Source organism: Amia ocellicauda, chromosome 20 (genome assembly GCF_036373705.1).
Source record: "Amia ocellicauda isolate fAmiCal2 chromosome 20, fAmiCal2.hap1, whole genome shotgun sequence".
NCBI classification, from domain to species: Eukaryota; Metazoa; Chordata; class Actinopteri; order Amiiformes; family Amiidae; genus Amia; species Amia ocellicauda.
This window is the reverse complement of record NC_089869.1, coordinates 13,865,578-13,884,072: the sequence shown is the minus strand read 5'-3', so window position 1 is coordinate 13,884,072 and position 18,495 is coordinate 13,865,578. Positions and strand designations below refer to the sequence as shown.

General features: G+C 39.4%; 1 protein-coding gene across 2 annotated transcripts in view; it reads left to right on the top strand.

The window, feature by feature from the left end:
- LOC136716041 (hexokinase-1) overlaps window positions 1-18,495 on the top strand; it is a 34,830-nt gene that overhangs the window by 10,130 nt on the left and 6,205 nt on the right. The window contains exons 1-9 of one of the 2 annotated variants that reach the window (XM_066693510.1): window positions 6,540-6,842; window positions 11,784-11,946; window positions 14,890-15,038; window positions 15,442-15,561; window positions 16,376-16,471; window positions 16,826-16,925; window positions 17,201-17,384; window positions 17,536-17,691; window positions 17,888-18,121. In XM_066693510.1, the coding sequence (XP_066549607.1) occupies window positions 6,780-6,842; window positions 11,784-11,946; window positions 14,890-15,038; window positions 15,442-15,561; window positions 16,376-16,471; window positions 16,826-16,925; window positions 17,201-17,384; window positions 17,536-17,691; window positions 17,888-18,121 (1,265 nt within the window). In that variant the 5' untranslated portion in view covers window positions 6,540-6,779. Of the gene's footprint in view, window positions 1-6,539; window positions 6,843-11,783; window positions 11,947-14,889; window positions 15,039-15,441; window positions 15,562-16,375; window positions 16,472-16,825; window positions 16,926-17,200; window positions 17,385-17,535; window positions 17,692-17,887; window positions 18,122-18,495 lie in introns of those variants that run through there. The other variant, XM_066693511.1, reaches the window with a different exon arrangement.

Here is an 18,495-nt window from a genome sequence, read left to right as displayed (position 1 = left end):
AGGAGTTTCATATTGAAGCTACTGTTCACTCATTCATAGTTGTCATTAAATGGAACAAAATGAAAGGTAATCTTTTGAAATAATTAAATCAAAGTGCAGTTTGTTAAGTCTTAATATAATTAATACTATGTATTTGTAGGTGTGTTTTTTCATTCTTGGACATCAAGGGTTTTATTGTCCTGTTGATCTCTCTTCTTCAACAGGTTCTCATGCTATCACATTTTTGTTCCTTTCTACAAAGAGTATCTTTTTAGGTTGCTGTCTTGGTAAAATACAGGATACCTGCACACTGAAAGACTTGCAGCGGTCAGTGATATATCAATAATAAATATATACATCAAAGTAAATTTATGGTGAATTATTATTTTTTTAAGCATATTCTTACATGTACTTTTATATATATATATATATATATATATATATATATATATATATATATATATATATATATATATATATACACTCACCTAAAGGATTATTAGGAACACCTGTTCAATTTCTCATTAATGCAATTATCTAACCAACCAATCACATGGCAGTTGCTTCAATGCATTTAGGGGTGTGGTCCTGGTCAAAACAATCTCCTGAACTCCAAACTGAATGTCTGAATGGGAAAGAAAGGTGATTTAAGCAATTTTGAGCGTGGCATGGTTGTTGGTGCCAGACGGGCCGGTCTGAGTATTTCACAATCTGCTCAGTTACTGGGATTTTCACGCACAACCATTTCTAGGGTTTACAAAGAATGGTGTGAAAAGGGAAAAACATCCAGTATGCGGCAGTCCTGTGGGCGAAAATGCCTTGTTGATGCTAGAGGTCAGAGGAGAATGGGCCGACTGATTCAAGCTGATAGCAGAGAAACTTTGACTGAAATAACCACTCGTTACAACCGAGGTATGCAGCAAAGCATTTGTGAAGCCACAACACGTACAACCTTGAGGCGGATGGGCTACAACAGCAGAAGAGCCCACCGGGTACCACTCATCTCCACTACAAATAGGAAAAAGAGGCTACAATTTGCACAAGCTCACCAAAATTGGACAGTTGAAGACTGGAAAAATGTTGCCTGGTCTGATGAGTCTCGATTTCTGTTGAGACATTCAGATGGTAGAGTCAGAATTTGGCGTAAACAGAATGAGAACATGGATCCATCATGCCTTGTTACCACTGTGCAGGCTGGTGGTGGTGGTGTAATGGTGTGGGGGATGTTTTCTTGGCACACTTTAGGCCCCTTAGTGCCAATTGGGCATCGTTTAAATGCCACGGCCTACCTGAGCATTGTTTCTGACCATGTCCATCCCTTTATGACCACCATGTACCCATCCTCTGATGGCTACTTCCAGCAGGATAATGCACCATGTCACAAAGGTCGAATCATTTCAAATTGGTTTCTTGAACATGACAATGAGTTCACTGTACTAAACTGGCCCCCACAGTCACCAGATCTCAACCCAATAGAGCATCTTTGGGATGTGGTGGAACGGGAGCTTCGTGCCCTGGATGTGCATCCCACAAATCTCCATCAACTGCAAGATGCTATCCTATCAATATGGGCCAACATTTCTAAAGAATGCTTTCAGCACCTTGTTGAATCAATGCCACGTAGAATTAAGGCAGTTCTGAAGGCGAAAGGGGGTCAAACACAGTATTAGTATGGTGTTCCTAATAATCCTTTAGGTGAGTGTATATATATATATATATATATATATATATATATATATATATATATATATATATATATATATATAATTACAATATATCAATACCATTATTATTTTATTTATTCATAATATAGCAATTTATCAAATGTCAGTGTTACTCTGACGATGTCATGGTGCAGATACAGGGGGCTGAGTGGTGAAGATTTAAAAAATCATCTGTTAATCTCTTCAGCAGACGTTAAAGAGGAATTACTCATTCTTACACAAATCTGATGTTGCTGTTTTTAGCTCTAGCAATTTATTGTCATTTTGGACTTTTAATCAGATTTTCTCCCCATATATATCTAGACACATTCTGCAGTATAGACTGATGTTCAAGCAGTAACAGCTTTCAATGTACATTTAATTAGGGACTTTGCATAAATGTTCAACAGAACTGATCAGTAAATTATATAAGGACAGCCACTCTTTTATTATGTAACCATGCTTACTTAAATCCAGTTGAATCCTTCCTGCAGGAACAAATGCTAAGGACTGACTTGCAGATAAGATAATCTTCTAGAATACATCTCCCCAGCAATGGAAAGCGATGAAGAGGTTCCACCACATGTATGTACAGTGCAGGTGTTTATTAGTTTAATAGGGCTGTTTGTAAAAAGTAGCTTCACTTGTAGGTTAAAGATCTATATATATATTTCCAGTATTACTGTATTTGCAGGTGATACAGTAGTTATGTTAGTTCTTGAGGTTACATTTAAATGTTACTTTGAGTAAGGGGCTAGAGGTTACTTGTATTTATTTATAAATATACTAAATAGCCTTTTTCTATTATACACATTTACATTGATTGTTGAAATAACACATAAATATATAAAAAGCATATACCTTTTAATGTAACTCATATTGCATTGAATCAAAAGTACAATAAAGAAAAAAGGAATTTTATTTTATTTTAAGATTGTTCCTGGTAGATAGATTATTTTTATTTTATTTTCAGTGTTCTCAGGGTACTATGATTTATAAATGTTAATCTATCTTTAGAGTAAGGTTATACTTTTTTTTAATGGATTCTAGATTATTTTACAATAACCATTATTCACTGTGGTCTGGAACAAATATAAATTAGCATTTTATATTAAATGTAAACTATGAAAAATGAAATAGGAATAGTAACAGACACCAACAAGTAGAGTACTTCAATATGTTTTTAAATTAGGTCTCTGAAACTGTTAAACATTAACTTTGGTGGATGCATTTTTTTTGTGTACATTTGTGTCAAATTTTAATTAAACCTGAAATATTAAATTAAATAAGAGTAGTATTTGTACAAAATTAAATTGTCCCAATTAAAGCAGCCCCATATATAGTATTTCTGTCAAGTAACAGAGATTCACCACAGTGCAGGTTGTTGACGTTCTAGGTCAGTTGAACATCTTTGGTGACTTTAATTCTGCCAAGTTTCTTCTACCTGGCTTCACTTTGGCACAGTACTGCATTTAAAAACAACAAACCGAGATTTATTTTTCAACCTCAATAATAAAATGCAAGTGGAAGATAGAATAACACACACCCAACAAAATAACAGTGCACATCATTTGGAGCAGCACATTAGTATTATTTATTTATTTATATTATTTTTTATTATACAAATCTTTAGACACCCAGTTTGTCCCACAGATTATTTCAAACCTGAGATTCACTTTATTTACAATATCATAACTAATAGATCATTGCAATAGTCCTATGTAATGGGTCTAATCTGCATTTCCTATAATTGTATCTGCAAACACAAACTGTCCATTTTCAATTCATACAATTACTTTCAAGCATTGTCAAGTAATATGGCATGCATCCTCTTTGAATATATAAAGAGATTTCTTGCACTTTGACTTTGGAGATAAGCCACGTTTGGATAGATGAAAAGTAGCAGGATTGCTTATAAATTGCATCCCCCTGGCAGAGTCGAATCTGCTCACGTTACAGCAAAGTGACCTTAGGCTGCAGTTGCTACGGTAACCCACAGCCATTGATGAGTTTAAATGAAAGACAAAATCTCAGGGGAACAGCAAAAGGGGTCAGCTATTTATTTGACCTTTTATGCATACATTTTAACACTTTATAACCCATATATTATAAACTGTAAAACAAAGTCAATTTCCTCACTGTTTGTTTCATATTATATGATACTCAAGTCAATTTGAGTAGGATTCTGCACACAAAAGTCGGACAGTGAATGTACATATGTGTTTGTGTGTGTGAGAGAGAGAGAGATTCTTATTTTCTTATTAGCCCCAGTCCAGTCCTATTGTTAGTGGCACCAGCGGTTAGACTGTTTATATGATGGATAAAAGAAATTACTAGAGCATAATAATACGGTGAACAGCAAAGGACAGTCATTTGAGTAATGCAGATATAGGGTTACTGCAACACCATGACATTAAACTGCAGCTACGTTCAGCTGCTTTTACATCAAGATCATGAAAATAAGTTTCCGCTTTGTGTTTTTGTTTTTTTCCTTCTATTGCTGTACAAGACCTTCTTGACTTTGACAGACTTTGTACTTCAGACAAATGAAACCACAAATTGTGTAAAATATTTTTTTTTAGCAGATTGGAAAGTACTATGGAGCCATAAGTGTTGTAATTTTAGCGGCGCAGGATATGTATTTAAAGCAGGTTTGACAGAGTGCTGGTCCGCGGATTAATCCTAATATCTCAGTGTAATTGGGGTTGACGTCTCCTGGGGATGTAATGTGTCCTACCCTTTTCTGTTCCGAAAATAAATGAAGAATGAAGCCTGGGGCAACTTGAGGGGAAGGGTGCCATTTATTAAGGGCCATAAAGCCCTCTGCAAGGATTAGGAAAGAAATTAAGCCCTCCTTACATCATGACATTCATCCTTCTATTGTGAAATGCAGGAAAAGGCCGGCCAATAGGTAGCAGTACAGAAGGAAGCCATTGTTAGTGTAATCTGAGTCGGTCGATTTCAATGATAGCTGAGCTCCAGGAAGAGAGGAGGGGGAGCTGGGTGGTCTCTCAGAGTGAAGGGGGAAGGCGTAGCTTCATGGAAAAAAAGGCGCGTCATCCGGTCATTCGAGCCACAGCACGTCTCTGTTTACGCTGTGCACCATTTAGGCACTACAGCAACCAGAGAGGAACTAGAGCTTTAACCCTGTCACTGCCGGAGCTGGGAGAGCGAGGAATGCAGTTAAAGGGTGGGCTCTGTGCTGTAAAAGAGAGAGCCGTCTGACGCACTCTGACACATGCGCGCGCACACATCTGAATCATGACGGGGCAGATGGTGAAGAAGTGTGTGTGTGTGTGTATATGTTGCAGTTCTCCATCTTTTCTGTCGGAAAGGTCCCAAAGGTTTTACGGGTCTCTTCACTTTTGCGCACAAGGCCTATTTATTGCATTTTAATGATTACTGATTCAACGCTAAATTACTTGAGGGACTCAGCCTCTTACAGCAGTGATCGGGACTGAGCTCTTTAAAGCGAATGACTTTGTCAAGGTCACAGCGGGGGGCACACAGTCTGTGCTGCTGCATCATCACCCTGTGGGATAAAAACATGAGCAGCAGCTGGGATGCCCTTTGACTATAATACAGTCCGAGAGGAGAGGATCATTTTTCAACAATGCTAATGTCATGCCAATAACATCTTTTTCATTCGTTTTCACACTTACACTTGCACAGTTCTATCTAAATACTTCTTTCTAAAAGAAGCCATTTTTCCTCACAGACGACTTCTCCTGTGAGTTTGTAATGGCAATTAATATCCTTATTTTTAACACGGTGCGCAGACTATGTTTTTAATTTCAAACAGTACATCTCTCAGTTTGATGTGAGAGGATAACTGTCAAATGTATAGTTTATTGTTTTCGTTACATATTTTTTGATTTGATTTGATTGATTTAATAAATGGTGTTGAATCTTGATGTAAGGTGTTGGAGACACTGGGTTATGCCACGTAGCCTTAAAACACATATTCTGGTAGGCTGGTTTCTTTGCCATTCGCCCTGTAGAGAATAAGCATTAACGAGTGAGAGGGTTATTCTGCTTCCACGTCAAAGGCCTTGGCTCCGATATCAAGGTTGGTCTGCCAGTTTGCCGGGGAAACCACACTCATTTGTATCAGGAATGTGATCTCATCCATGATGGTTGTTGGCTGTAGTCTTAATGTCTCAGACTGAAATGCTTTTCATCTCCTTCTCTTGAAACCATAAATCATTGAAAGCATTGCTCTATGTGTAGAATTCGTGATAACTCTTTAATAAATTCATCCCTCAATACTGTCAATTTTGACGTAGGACAAATATATGTACTATAATTAAAACATATATATATATATATATATATATATATATATAATATTCCTAGTACACCCCTGTGTGCATTTTGTTCTTTTGCTCTCCTTAGTTTATTTTTATAAATCTGCATGCCTTGCACTTCCTTCCACAGTTATGTGTGGGTGAGAAACAAGGGAACATGGGTGTACAGTACAGACACGGCAAGGAAGTAATTAATTAAGGAATTACTCAGCAGATTTCCTTGCTCAGGCCCCTTTGTAAGTCCTCCATAACAAACACTGTGGCAGCACGTTTGAAGGAGGTGTGATGAGATGGTGCTGGTCGTGTTAAGGAGCCTGTTTGCATGCCCCTTCAGCAGGGAGGGGACGTGGAGGACGTGCTTTGTGGTTTTACTGTAGTAAAGGCTGGAAATGCACCAGCTCCCTCCTCCCCCACACCCCCACCGCTCCTGAGAAGGAGACGCTTGAGGCAGCCTGTCAGATTGACTGCTTTGTGCAGTGCAGCTCTGGTGTCTCAGCCAATGGCGGGGCAGGAAGTGGGCTGGGTTTAGTGAGTTTCCATCCCAGCTTCTCCTGCATCTCTCTGCGCTGGCTGGCTGGTGTGCAGTGGAGAAAGTCACAGTGAATGTGGATCCTGTATACATATTCCATTTTGTACAGCTTGCAGGTTTCCAAAGGGGACAGGAAAGATCCGTTTGGAGGCTGGCTTTTCTTCATTAGAAAGGGATTTGCTGGGGGTTTATATCCTCGACTGAAGGGATTTCCAGTGTGACAGGCTTTTCCTATCTTGCTGCACGCACAACACAGGCACGATGATAGCAGCCCAGCTTCTGGCCTATTACTTCACAGAGCTAAAGGATGACCAGGTCAAAAAGGTGAGTCTGATCGCGATGGCAGAAATACAGGCCCTGGTGAAAACTCTGTGTTTCTAAACATGTCTGCCCTCTTACAGAGACTCTCAATGCTAAGAAAGAGATGAGAGAATCTTACTGTGGCTGACATTTTACATATTTATATTTGTATGTCAATGTATTAGCTGTTACTGATGTCTGAGGGCCTTCATTTATTTCCTGGTAAAACAAACCAGATGTTGTAAGAAATGGCCAAGGTGATTGTAACAACTGTGTGCTCTTGTACTGCAGTGTCCTTGAAATCAGGATGTAGGTGTCAAACTGGTTGTTTCGGGAGTATGTGTGTGTTTTTGTAATTTATTATCAATGATTTGCATATTTTAAATGGGCTAAAGATTGGAGGGTGTGCACATGGAGCTGGATAATGCTATGAGCATCTCTTAACTCATTAGTACCGTGGTTTAAATTTACAACCCTCACTCCTCAAGGCCTACACAAGTCTATACTTCCTGCCAGACCTGGAAGGAAACACTTATAAACTATCAGTGCATAGTAAAAAATAAATACCTACAGTCATGGAGAACTGAAAGTTTTCATTCAAAGATGTGTAATACTAAAATAGATCTTCTCCAAACTAAGATTTGCTCTTACTCTGTAGGAAACCATGTAATACAACTGTTGCTACGGTAGAAATAGTGTATTTTTTATTTGTCTGTGCTCTGAAGGTCATCTCAACCATCATTGCAAGGGCATGCAGGTCCCCCAAGCTAAATATTTCACATTTCTCTCACCGTAGTGACTGTGTAACAGGTTGTTTCCATGCAGATACAAAACAATACCTGCTGATTTTATGTAAATAACAAGGAATGGCAAACATTTCGGTGTCGTGCTTGAAAATGTATCCCCTGCACTAGAATATTCAAATTATTTGCTGTTCTTTTAGTAAGTGCTATAGTATCAGCTGGTTTGCTTAGGCCTCTTCATGGGCAGAGGAGAGTCTGGAAAGGACAGTGTTTATTGCCTCCACTTCTGCCCTCAGGATGGTACTGAAAGACTACTCTTGTACTGAAGGGCTCTCCTTCTGTCCTGCAATAAGATGCTGTGAGCTACAAAGTGGATAGAGAAAATCAGGCCAGAAAGAAATTATTCATTTTCATATTCTGCGTGGAAGAGTGTGAATTTGGATCAGACTCCGATTTACTAGTCACTTTGAGTTTGAAAATCTAGAATCTAAATACACGTATGTAAAAGCAAGGCAAAGGCCTTCAATTTAAAAATATACAGTGCAGGGTGCAGTAACTGCAATTATCACATACTTTCCCTACTTTACGAATTAATGGTATTAACGAATCCACAATTAATCTCTGCACTGTATTTATTAGGCTTTCAAATATAACCCCCTACCTAGCTTTATAACACAATGCGTCTTTTTTGAGGGTACTGAAGCTAAAGCAATTATAATAATTGCGTGTTGGTGTAATTAATTAACCTCCTTTTGGAAAATGAATGACAACATAGATAGGTCTTCAATTAATTTAATTAATTTAATTATTAATTACATAGAATGAATTGCTAGTTTAGTATGTCCCGCTCCTTGGCTACTTTTAGAAGATAGTAATTTTTTATTATACAATTTGGCATAGAAAAATATACAAAATGAAGGTTTTCTGTAAGTGGATGTTTTGTAACAGCTTTTACTATTAGTCTGCTTTTATGAATACAAAATCCATGTGCAACACTGTTGAGATATTGTGGAACTGAACTAAGGCAATATTAACAGTGTGGAAATACTCCAGTCTAGCTGATCCTTCCAGAAGGACGTTTAGCTCCACTTTTGGTGACATCGACTTCCTCTCCAATCTCAAAGCTATGGCGTGTGAAGAGGAAGTTCTAGCTCAGATGATACATGTGTAGCATCTGCTGCCCAGCGTTAGATATAAGAGACCGCAACACAAGGAAATTGTGTTAACGTTTTTATCACTAGCTTATAGTTGTAACACAATTAGGGAGCTGAGTCACAGATTGACTCCTAGGCTACAGCGTTTGCATCAATAAAATTGTCTGAGACGCCACCTTATTTGGTATTTCAGCGTTACATATAATAAAAAACACCCAGGAAGACAGGAAATTGGTAATTTATAACAGCACTATTCCAATGAACCCTAATCTTCAAATGAACCCTTCACACCAGGAACTCCTCTGATTATCTGTCCTTGGTGCTGGCACGAAGACGATCCTCAATAATCCCCATGATTTGCATACCTGTGATTGATTATGCTCCTTGGAGGTGTGTTAGTTGCATGACCATGCCATAGTGTCACCCTTTTACATATTGGCAGTTATACACCTACATAGATCTGGAATTACTGGATAAAGACACAGATCATTCTTACGGTGGTGATTTGTGAATGAGTCAGAATGAGTGACCACAGGTGAACTCCACAGCAAATTCTGTGACTCAGATGTCAGCAACAGATGGGAGTGAATAATAATAGTACACTGACAATTAATTCAAGATTAATCCCCTTTGAGGTAGTGGATTGGGATATTACACTTTTGCAAAGAAAAGTGATTAGGGATGCCTGGTGTGTCTCTCAGATACTAAATCATACAGTAACAGGTTGACCTCTCTCTGTGCTTCATTTAGAAAGTTTTCCTCTGCCTAATTACCCTGCAATCCAATAGCATGGACAAAGGCATAATCCTCATTGTTCTTTGCTGTTGGGCTTAATTTGCTGGATTGGTAACAGATGGCCGCTAGTGTGCAAATGTAGGATCCCTTTACATGTAAATCTCAAGTCTAAATCCCACTGCAACACTTTGTAGCTGCACTATAGGTGTATATGCTTGGGTTCAAACACTTTGTGTATAATATGTAACTGGTTGTTAAATCCCTTAATTGGTATTGTTCAATCCGGCCCTTATTTCAATTACTTTCTACACCTTTTTTGTTGTTTTTGTATCTTGTTATCGCTAAATCAGGTTTTAAATGCTAAAGATCACCTGCACTGAGGATAATGTTTGAACCATCAAGAGATTATTAGCAAGGCAGTGATCTATGAAATCCCATTTAGAGTCTGCAGGTCACTGGAAAGGCACCAAGGGGTCAGGGCTGCAAGTGTCTTTATGAATATTTTATCTGAATTGCTCAACATGCTGAAGTGTCATTGTTCAGTCTGCACCATCATTGTGATGTTTGAAAATTCATCATTGTGACTTGATGAAAATAACTCACATTTCCTTGCAGTTAGACTATCTGACATGTTTTAAGCATATGTTGAAACAATGGTTATTACACTGCCATAGTGGAAGGTAAAGGTTACAGTTCAAGTACTATGTAATTAAATTGTAGTTAATGTATCTTTTACGTATTTGATGCTCTCTAATTTACTACACATTTAATCCTTCCAATTGCATGTATTACAAATATGTGGGCTACATTATATACACCATCCAGGTAGAGTATCTTGCAACAGTCAGCCACATACAATTCCCGACTTCCTCTTGCATAGCAGCTATGTAAAACTTACTAACTGACTTTTGGTGAGACACAGTGTCACTATTAAGAAAGAAAATAATGAAACATGATGGCATTTGCTTTTTTGTTTTGGGGAAAATCTGAATAAACTAAGATTACAGTTAAGGACAATAAAATGAAATGATCTCGAATAAGATTGAGCCATAACATTGCATGTGAATTTTCCTCTCTTTCTTTTGCTCGGAAAATGAGAGCTGGGGAGGAGACTTGCATACGTTTCTTGCCGTTGCATTTAAATAGTACTGCAAGTTTCAGTTGGTCTTTTTTCATAATTGTTGCTACTTCCATTGAGGCTGGAAATACATTGTGCCAATCTGCAGTGTGATCTCGGTTACCCAATAGAAGCTGACCTCTGTCTCACTGACGTTTGTCATAGTGGCAAAGGAAAGCCCAGACACTCCTCTCGGCCAGATTCCCCCAGTAATATCTCAATGGCATCTGAACGAAGTCAATCTCCTTAGTTTACCCTCCCCCTCCAAAGGGAAAAGTGACACAGATATTTGATACTGGCTGCAATGATAAACAGCAAGCTGCAGCTCCAGTTTTTAGTCCTGGGTAGTGTTTACTTCATCAGCGAATGTGGAACAGACCTGTGTGGCCATCGCGCTGGAGGAATGCAGTGTAACAAGCTTTGAGTTTTGTGGGACATCATTTTGGCAGGTTTACGCAGGTCTTGGAAAGAGTTTCCAGGTTGCTTTCCAGAGTCTCACACTGCCCAGACCAACCCACCTGCTGCACTATGATTCCCAGAGAGCTCCTGTTGGCACGCTAGGCACCCTGCCCACTTCTTGGAAGTGAAAGAGCATGGGCACACAAACCCTGTATATTTCATAAAGTAAACGCTACTCGAAATTGGTTCGGGTGAACCAGGAAAAGCAAGGTTTATTATTTCCTCCCTTCCACCCCTTTTTACAAGACGAACAATGCCTCCCTGTATGTGTTTCCTTGGGCAGTCCCATCACGTGCTCTCTGTTTTGTCTTGTCCTCAGGCATTGGGAACAGTTTTGTATGCTAATTTATGCTAATTGATCATGTATATAAAAGGAGACATGAAGTTGGGTGAATATAAACTAGGTGGAAATGCAGTTGGTTGGTTATTGACTGTGCCAAGATGGGCTTGGTTGGGTCAGTAGTCGTTACCTCAGAGAACATATACTGTTGCTATTACTTCACAAATAAGTAATAAAATAGAAAATATACCTGCCTGGGTGCCCAAACACCACATTACAGATCTCTCCAGAAACCACCACGAAATGCAAATCATTAATCAAATTTCTGGTGGTATTCCCATTAAATTCAAAGAGTAGTGGTTTAATAGTATTGCCCTCATTCATCAGGTCATCAGTGGCACATATTGTCCTTTTACAGTGTTGTGTGCGTACTTGACTATTAACTGTTGTCTGGGTCCTGTCTCTGCCTGCTTTCAGATTGACAAGTACCTGTACTCCATGCGGTTCTCAGATGAAACGCTACTGGACATCATGGGCCGCTTCAGGAGGGAACTAGAAAATGGCCTGGGCCGGGACACCAACCCCACGGCCACGGTGAAGATGCTGCCAACCTTTGTGAGGTCCATACCCGACGGATCAGGTGAGCAGACGGACGGCACTCTGTGTCCTCAGCTGCTCTGTTTTTGGGAATCACCTTGGAAAGAAAGCAGTGATTCTTCAGGGGGGGAAATTAAAATGTCCGTGCCCTTCATGCATCAATAGCATATTATTATAATGTAACATCATTATTTTTCAAGGTGACAATGTCTGGATATACTGTAACATTTTTTTCTATTTGGTGAGGAACCCTATAAATATTTTCAGGCTTTGTCAGGTTTGATTTTGATGTATTAAAAGAATTGCCATCTGAAACGGTTCCAAGCTGTAAATCAGTTCCACCCTAAAGAAGGTGTGACTTCTCAGGGATTAAACCATGGCCTTTGATCTCTTGCCATAAGGAAAATACTTCAGCTATAAACTTAATTTCTGCTTTAATGTCTGTGTCCTTCTAAGAACAGAAACTCAGAGCATCAAAATGAATGGCATATGTACCGTGTAGAGTGAGATGTCGGTTTCCTATTTTAAGCTTGGCCCATTATCTGATGCCAACCATTGAATGAATGGGATCCAATGTTACAGTGACCTTCTTTGAGAGGTATTTAAGAACCTCATGCTATATTGCACAGCAACACATTTATTTGCAGGACATCAATCAAAACTTTTTTTCTTTTATGTGTTTATGTTTTTATTTATTTTACTAATTATAAAAAGGCTCAGGCACAGGCAGTGTGACCATTAGCGCTGACACAAACAAAGCCTGGGCTCGAATCAATATATATATTTCTCGTTTGTAAGGTAATTAATATAGATTGAATCCACTCAGCCTAAAGAGGATTCCGGCCTAGTTCTCTTCCTTCATGTCTCACCCAAAGTCTGGATGATTTATAGCTCTTAATGTCTAGTCCTTTAGCATTCGTTTCAGTGCTGCTGTGTCCTCAGCAGGCCATGACTGTGTGTTGCAGATTCAGAGATATGTTATAGTTTAGTCCTCTGCTTGAGCTGCTGTCTTACACATCGAAACAATAAAAACAAAATGCACTTTCTGACCGACTGTAGTCCTGTAAACACTATCACATTCATACTGTAAGCCTTTCTACAGCCTGGAAACCACCCCAGCTGTATCCCAAAAATGTGCTGAGGCCTTTTAAACTGTAAAAGGGCTATTCTATGACATTTGCCCTTTGGTATTTAGCCCTTTAAGGTCCCTGGATGTCATTCACCACCTCATTCTTTTGTGGTACCTCAGTTTAATACACTGGCTGAGGATTGTGATATATGCAGTCCTAGAAGCCACGTCCTTGGCAGTTGTAGTCTTTTTGGCTTAATTTATAAGCTGTATTACATTTTCACACAGTCAGTTTAATTAGCATTACTATTTACTGTTGTGTATCTTTGATTACTAACCTTAGTTAACTTTTTCACTACCTATAAAGGACTTTCATACATCTGTAATCCCACACAGCATTCCCATTTTTGCATGTTAGACCCTGGTAAGGTACTGAGGGACTCCTGTACGTCACCACACTCACACTTTATAAATAGCCCTGCATCAGCCCCACAAGACAGGGCCGGGAAGCACGTGAGACAGTGTGGAAGGTCAGCAGGGAAGCATTTTGCTTCTGGAGTCAGAATTATTCCTAATATATTGAGTAAAATAAATAATTAAATCAATAAACAAAGTATTTATTAATATCCACTGAACACGTTCTATTCTACCTTAAAATGAATCAGAATTTGTTTATTTTTGGTGATGGAGAAAAGAAAAATAAACAGAAATCTAGTTGTGCTCGGCTCACATTGTAATTTATTTATTTATTTAGTATTCTTAAAAGTATCACTTAAACTGTAAATTAATATATTTGATAAGTCCCTTTATTTGAATCCAACTGTTGGCACTCGGACAGGCTCTTGTGAAGGGATGCTGTAGGCCACACAGTGACATTCACTATGACAGATGAAGGCAGAAGTTAATGATTCCCCTGTCTGTTCTGCACTCTGAAGTACTTTAACATGGTATAATTGGAGTGTTTATTTTATGTGTTTAAAGGCATAAAAGCCAGTTTACTGCTTGCTCGGTGCTATCCCAAAAGGTAATGTAGGGGAAAAAATGGTTACTCTGGCGTGCATTTGATGGGCGGTTCCCATGTGGAAATAAAGCCACTTAAATGCCAGGTTATTATAAATGGCCTATAATAAGAAAGGAACCCTCTTCTATGTGAAATGTTCATGGTGCCTGAAGGAAGGAAGAATATCAGAAAGCTGAACAGTTGAACTGTAAAATAAACTATTCAGTTTATTTTTTTATTTAAAGTTTCCCACAGGCTTCACAGGTTGCAACAGTAACACCAAACAAGCATTTCAGTGTAGCCTGTCCTTACAAGAGTCCACAAGTAACAATAAATCATCTTTATTAAAAATGTAGTAAGTGCTTCTTCCTTCTATTCATAAATACAACTACTGTTAAGTTGTTTATAATCTGCTGTGTTAGCTTGGTTCAAAATTTAGACTTATCCCCGGCTAGGAGACTTAGTCTGATAAGTAGAAAATGTTTGTGGACATTGATTGATGTCAATAAACAAAACATTTACACTAGACTGAGCTGTAAGTTTGCTTCCTGATATTAGTTTGGCTTTCATCAAGTTGTTATTAAAACTGATGTGCAGTTCAGGAGTCGAACTAAAACTTAATTTTCAAATTATTAAACGTTTCCCTTTCTCACAGTTTTTTGGAGCAGCTCAATTTGCTGAGTAGTAACCGGGAATTGAAACAAAGGTAGATTGCCAGGATATGAGTCTTTTATTTTCTGTGTGAAATGATGACTAAGATTCTTTAAGAGCAATTGGGCATACAATTGAGTAGCTTGGCTTGATAAAATGTATTAGCTGAGCACAGAAAAAAGCTACAAACTACAAAGAAAAACAAAATAAATTGCAGACCACCAACATGAGATTCAATCTGTTTCTTTTCATTTTTATGTTTACAGAAAAGGGGGATTTTATTGCCCTGGATTTGGGAGGATCCAATTTTCGTATTTTGCGGGTGAAGGTGTCTCATGAGAAGAAGCAGACGGTCCAGATGGAGAGCCAGATTTATGACACGCCAGAGGACATCATTCACGGCAGCGGGACACGGGTAAGACCTTCTCCTCCCTGTCCGGCCTCACTGCCAACCCAGTCAGTTCTTGTAAAGCCTCGTCCACCTCTGAGCCCTGGGTGTCATTGTAGCTCATCCATAATGTGTATCTATTACAGAGTTTAACAGAGTTTTTACAACATTCCCTGATCCTCTTCACCAGAGATGTGGAAAGAGACAATTTAAAAGTATATGTATGTGAACTATTTGTGTAGCCTCCACATATATCAAAAATCACAAACAACACACTGATGAAATGAAAATGACAGCAAGCTCCGTATTGCCATATCAGCCGTGGCTCGCTTTGTGTCCATAAGCAGCCATAAAATGTTTTATAAGTGCTTAACATTGAAAAAGGCTGTCTGTGAGGACTGGCCTTGATGGAGTCGTGGTTTGTCTGCAGCTGTTCGACCACGTTGCTGAGTGCCTCGGGGATTTCATGGAGAAACAGAAAATCAAGGACAAGAAGCTTCCTGTGGGATTCACCTTTTCCTTCCCATGCGCACAAAGCAAACTGGATGAGGTATGATTATTGTGAAGTATCACAGATTTGCAGGTGTTATCCAGGTTATTTTGCAGGATGGGAAGACAAATTCTGTTCACACTGTATATGGTACATTCAGTGAGGATTTTGAAATTGTTTTTAAAAATATGCCTTGTCAATAGACCTTAAATCATGAATGCCTACCTCAGCAAAGAAAAATATGCATTCCTTAAAGTTATTTAAAGTAGTGGGATAAGAAAAATATGCATTCCTTAAAGTTATTTAAAGTAGTGGGATAAGAAAAGACCACACTTGATCCACACTCACTGCCTTCAGTTGAAACATAAAGACATGCAACATTTTATTTGCAAAGGGCTTCGTTATTGTTTCAGTCAATGACAATGAATGTCATGATCTGATTCCCTGTAAAGCTCTACTTAATCTCCCTGCAACCCAATTATCAAAATAGTACAGTAATAACACAGCACATCAGCAGACAACTGTTGAGAATAAATCTGTCCTTTTCAGAGAACGATTCTTGAGTGGTTGATGGTATCTTTACTGGTCTAACAATCATGCTTACCTTGCTACATTTCCCAGAATGCAGAATTGTTTTAAAAGATGGCCAAGAAGAACGAACTGTGTTTGACCAAGGAGCACCTGTTCTAATGTAGTCTACAGAGATTTATATCAGATATCAGGCAGGACTGAGCTTTGTTGCCATTGGAAGTTTCTGGTATTGTTTGATATATTGAATTAATGTGTGTGATTATTTCTTTTAGAGTTTATTAGTGATAGGAGATGTGCATTGCTAGTATAACAGAACTGTGATAACTAGCGCTGTCTGCTGCAGGGTATTTTGCTAACCTGGACCAAGCGCTTCAAAGCAAGTGGTGTGGAGGGGATGGATGTGGTGAAGCTTCTGAACAAAGCCATTAAGAAACGAGGGGTAAGTAAGTGCAGGCTTTCTCCTGGTTCAGTCTCCACATAAATAACAAAACAAATTATGGGAAAAATGAGGCCACATTAGCAACATCAGCCTGGACAATGAGGGTAAGCGCAGAATGAATTTCTCTAAGCTTTAATCTTCATCTCTCAATTTGATTAAACTATATGTCACCTCTGAAACTGGGTTAACATTTTCTAATGGATCTATATAGATTTATTTCATTTCAAATAAAAACAATTCACAAATTGCGCCAGATTTTACGCCTTTCTAAATCTAAGAAAGGAGTAAATATGTGTGTGCTATCCCCATTTCATTAAGATATAATTGTTTTGTGTTGTTTTGGTTTTTTTGAAGGATTATGATGCTGACATCATGGCTGTGGTCAACGATACTGTTGGAACTATGATGACCTGTGGATTTGATGACCAGCGTTGTGAAGTTGGAATCATTATAGGTAATTTAACTGGCTATTTTCTCGATATTTACCACATTGTTTTTTTAAGCAGACACCGCTGTTTTTAAGACTTTTCAACAGGATATATAATATCTGCAGAGGTTCTAGTCTTATAATTATGTAACCTGTCTGTGGACACAATGAAGGGAGCTCTCTAATGACTGGAGGTCCATGTGGGTCATAGCTGGGAGAAGCACTGATCTAGGCCAAGTGACGGGCCATGCGAAATGCAGTAGTACGGCCTGATTCCCCGCCGGCTCTCCTCGCTCCCTCAGGTACCGGCACCAACGCATGTTACATGGAGGAGCTGAGACACATTGACCTGGTGGAGGGGGACGAGGGCCGGATGTGCATCAACACTGAGTGGGGCGCGTTTGGAGATGATGGCCTGCTCGAGGACATCCGGACCGAGTTTGACAGAGAGATCGACAGAGGGTCCCTCAATCCTGGAAAGCAGCTGTAAGTGAGGCCCTAATCTTTGTGATTTCCTTTGCATTACTGACCAGCGACTGTGCCATATTCTGTTTGTGCAGAATAGAATATCATGTGTATAACTTATAACTATATCTCATCTGCAGTTTAAAATGATCGAATCCCTCTCTGTCTCCAGGTTTGAGAAGATGGTCAGTGGAATGTATATGGGTGAACTTGTGCGTCTCATTCTGGTGAAGATGGCCAAGGAGGGTCTGCTGTTTGAGGGCAGGATCACCCCTGAGCTTCTCACTAAAGGGAAATTTGAAACAAAACATCTGTCTGCAATAGAGAAGTGAGTAAGAAGTCATGAACCTCTTGTCAACTATGTTACTATGTGTTGGTGCAAAGTATAAGAACCTATGAATAGGCAAGCTGTTCCAGTATGGAAAACCCCCAGCAATTTCTTTTCTACCTTTAGGTTTTCCTTAGTCATTTTCAGATGTTGTTGGTTCATTTGTCTCTGAGTTGTCCCTTGCTCTCGGTCCTAGGAGCAAAGAAGGCCTGACGAAGGCCAAGGAGATCCTGACCCGTCTGGGCGTGGAGCCCTCTCACGAGGATTGCATCGCGGTGCAGCACGTCTGCGCCATTGTGTCCTTCCGCTCCGCTAACCTGATTGCTGCCACGCTGGGTGGCATCCTCACCCGGCTGCGGGACAACAAGGGTGTGCCTCGCCTGCGCACTACCGTGGGCATCGACGGTTCTCTCTACAAGATGCACCCACAGTAAGTCACTGGCCTGGGTACGAGAGCATCCTCTGGTTGGCAAATCTAGAACTTTTAAACAGTCACAGATGTAGAATCCCATTGCAACTCAGCAAGACTCACTGCGTTCCCCGCAACAGACCGAGAGAGATGAGAACAACATACATCCTGATGTGCATTGAGCCGTCTGCTTCCTCTCATGCTGTAATACTACAATGTGAAGAGCAGGGCTTTGGTGTTGCATGATAACCTGACACAGACCCACTCAAAATGCACAGACTCTTAGGCAACAAGATAAGCAACAGGATTCCTGATATACATTGAATAGAAGAGCTCCCCTGTAGACGTCAATTCACAGACTAGCCTCAGCAGCCATTGCCCATGTATGCACTGTA